The following is a 3,078-nucleotide window of genomic DNA, read 5'->3' on the forward strand; positions in this document are numbered from 1 at the left end:
TCAGTCAGGTGATGTATGTATATAAATCAATCCTTCGTATTGATCTGTTCACTCATCCACAATGCTGGTCTATGTGCAACAAAGCTTTATAGTTTATACTAGATGCATGGATGCCTAACTATCAATAATCCAGACCATCCAATTCCATACATATATATGGATGGTCCATATTGCAAAGAAATGAAAGAATGTCATCTAGATGCATTTACAATCACAACTCTGTTTTACATAAATTCAACTAATTAAGTATATTGATCTTTACTTGCCTCAATCATTTTTCTATGGATAACTCATCCTGTGTATTATTTGTCAAAAAGAAGACAGCAAACTGTCCAGAAAATCACTCCCCAGGTCCTGAAACTCAACAACATCAAATTCATTCCCTGCCATTCTTTTCAAAGCAGGCTGTTCAGTCATCATACTAACATCTTGTTCCCACTCTCTCAACACTCTCTTTCGAGGATTGTAAACTTTCTCACTGCAACCAAGAAATGTTTCTTTTTCACCTAGATGAGAAGTTATAGAAGAGTTGTTCACATCAATTCCTAAAGCCTTGGCAACTGTCTCAAGTGGGAAGTTAAGATATGCCTTGTGGCCTCTAATTCTCAAAGCAGCCTTGTCATAAGCCAGAGCAGCTTCCTCAGCTGTGTTGAAAGTCCCAAGCCAAACTCGAGCGCCTTTTCTTGTTGAGTCTCTAATCTCTGCAGCATACTTTCCCCATGGCCGCCTCCTCACACCCCGGTAGTGACGTGTAGCCACCTTCTCTACTCTTACATTAGTATCCGGTAAGCACGAGTTTGTTGCAGAAGTGCTTTCTAGCTTGTCATTACACGACTGTTGCATATTGTTTGCAGGGCTAATACCATCAAGAAGCTCTTCCCAGGCCTCGGCTCCCATTGATATCCACCTTCCTAGACTTGGTAAACGTTGTAGAACTTCCATCGACCCGTCTCTCCCATCAAGACTATGCAGTTCATCCCAGGAATTGGAAATTTCTGATGTATCTTTTGTTCCTTCACCTGCTCGATCCCCACCAATAAAGCTTGCCCACACATTCTCTAACATTGCTCCAGATGCTGCATAATCTTCACCATTCTCAGCCATATTGCCAATTACAAACTCTTTATCTCCAAAAGTCAAATAAAATATAGAAGAGGGGAGGAAAGATTTGGAATTGAGAAATATAAAGCACTATAGCTACACGCGTAATTTGAACAGCTCAGACTCAGCAATGCTTTATCCTACTTTCAACAATGGGAATCCAGTTGGAAACTTGTGGTTTCATCCACTGACTGCTAAAATCAAGGAGGATATTGGGATTAAAACACTAAGAAAATAGCTCAGGCTGTATATTATATGGCTCCCATGTTGACTTGAGTGGTTGTTCTAATCATTTGTATAGATACTATGTACTTCGTATGTCAAAATTGGAAAACCTTCCTACAATTCATGATTAATTACACAAGAAACAGAGAAGCAGAAGAATTGAAAGCTGGCTAGAGTATAATTTACAATTTTATATTTGCCTTTGCGTTGGTGCACATATATTTGGCATGTTTGTACTATACCTCTTTAGTCATACCTTCGTCACGAGTCTACCTGTATACACCTTCAAATACATATTATAATATTGTTCTTTGTATCCCTAATAAATAGAAAAATCAACTGTGACCAACGGCTTTATGGCCTAATGGCATCCATGTAAGTCATTACTATCCTCTGCGTATACATTTTACAATTCAAATTATATATTATAAATCTAAAGGCATATTTAGTGACACGTCATTTAAAAATTTAAATGATGTAATACTTTGTATAATGTGACCAGAGATAAAATATTAAGCATGAAATGGACTATAAATCAATTTTAGACATATTTTAATTTAATCTGTATTCTTAGAATTATGGAAGTAAAATGGTATTAACTGCAGGGGGCAGATTGTAAGATCATTCAGATTTTTAAGGATTAGCTGAAATATAGCAGAAAATAAGTGTCTGTGTGTAATTTAAATTGTAAACCGCGTTGACGAGTTGTTGAAGTTACTGGATTTACAAGGATAATGCTTGTGTGAAACTGAAAAAGAGTGGAAGAGGAGGTTAAGAACTTCGTTGTTTCTTTGAAAATACATTTCAGAAGAAGAAGGGCATTTTTTTAAATACTCGTTCAAATGGAGATCCTAGTTTTAAATACCACCCTTTTCAGACACCCCTTTCCTCTAAACTGAAACTACTTAGAGCAACCATATCAGTTCATTCAAATTTTCTGTCTATTTTGCAAGAAAAAAACCTACTTTTTTCTATTTTACACATCCACTTCTACAAAATACCCACGCCAGTTTATCTATTCTACACATTTATTCAATAAAATATTCATTCTTTTTACATTATTTATTATTTCCTTCTCTCTCCGCTTTGCGTCTTCTCCGTCGAGCCACACCCACACCTAGCCAGCCACCCTTCAACAAAATCCGTCAAGCCACACCCACACCCACACCCATCCTTCAACAAACCACACCCACCGATCCGTCGAGCCACACCCACACCCATTCATCACCCACCCAATCGGCAACAAGATCATCAAAACCCACCAATGAACCAGAAAAAACAAGCCGATCAAGGTCAAAACCCACTAACCCACACCTACAATCAACCAAAAAACCAGGGAAAAAAAAAACCAGCAATAGTGAGATTGGATTGAGGTGAGATCGGAGCTTTTGTGATCGGAGCTTATGTGATCGGACTGAGGTGAGATCGGTGAGACTGAGGGAGAGATAAAACGCGAGAGAGAGAGAGAGAGAGAGAGAGAGAGGTGAGAGTGAGAAGTTGAGAGAGTGAGGTGAAGGAGAGAGAAACAAATATTAAAATAAGGGATAAACGAGCTACAGTGACCCAATGATGTGAGTATTTTTTTGCTCAAAGTATATAAATTTTGCCACTTTTTGCATTTTAGAAGACTTTAGAAGCACTAGCGTGAATGCTCTAACTATTCAAAGAAACCTTCTCATATTATTAGGCTTCAATGGCGGCGCCACGTACATTTCAGGGTGTTCCCAGGAACACTCTGAACTGAAATTTTTT

At 38.1% G+C, this 3,078-nt stretch overlaps 1 protein-coding gene across 1 annotated transcript; it reads right to left on the bottom strand.

Annotated features, from left to right (window-relative positions):
- Positions 1–1,104, bottom strand: LOC142636779 (ethylene-responsive transcription factor ERF091). The gene has a single exon (XM_075811074.1). It carries the CDS (start codon positions 1,102–1,104, stop codon positions 310–312), a length of 795 nt encoding a protein of 264 aa, XP_075667189.1. The 3' UTR covers positions 1–309.
- Between the last annotated feature and the right edge of the window lie 1,974 nt (positions 1,105–3,078).

This window comes from Castanea sativa, chromosome 5 (assembly GCF_040712315.1).
Source record: "Castanea sativa cultivar Marrone di Chiusa Pesio chromosome 5, ASM4071231v1".
Classification (NCBI taxonomy): domain Eukaryota; kingdom Viridiplantae; phylum Streptophyta; class Magnoliopsida; order Fagales; family Fagaceae; genus Castanea; species Castanea sativa.

What these genes read in the sequence shown, in the direction of transcription:
- LOC142636779 (XM_075811074.1), bottom strand. Translation starts at nt 1,104, where the DNA reads ATGGCTGAGAATGGTGAAGATTATGCAGCATCTGGAGCAATGTTAGAG.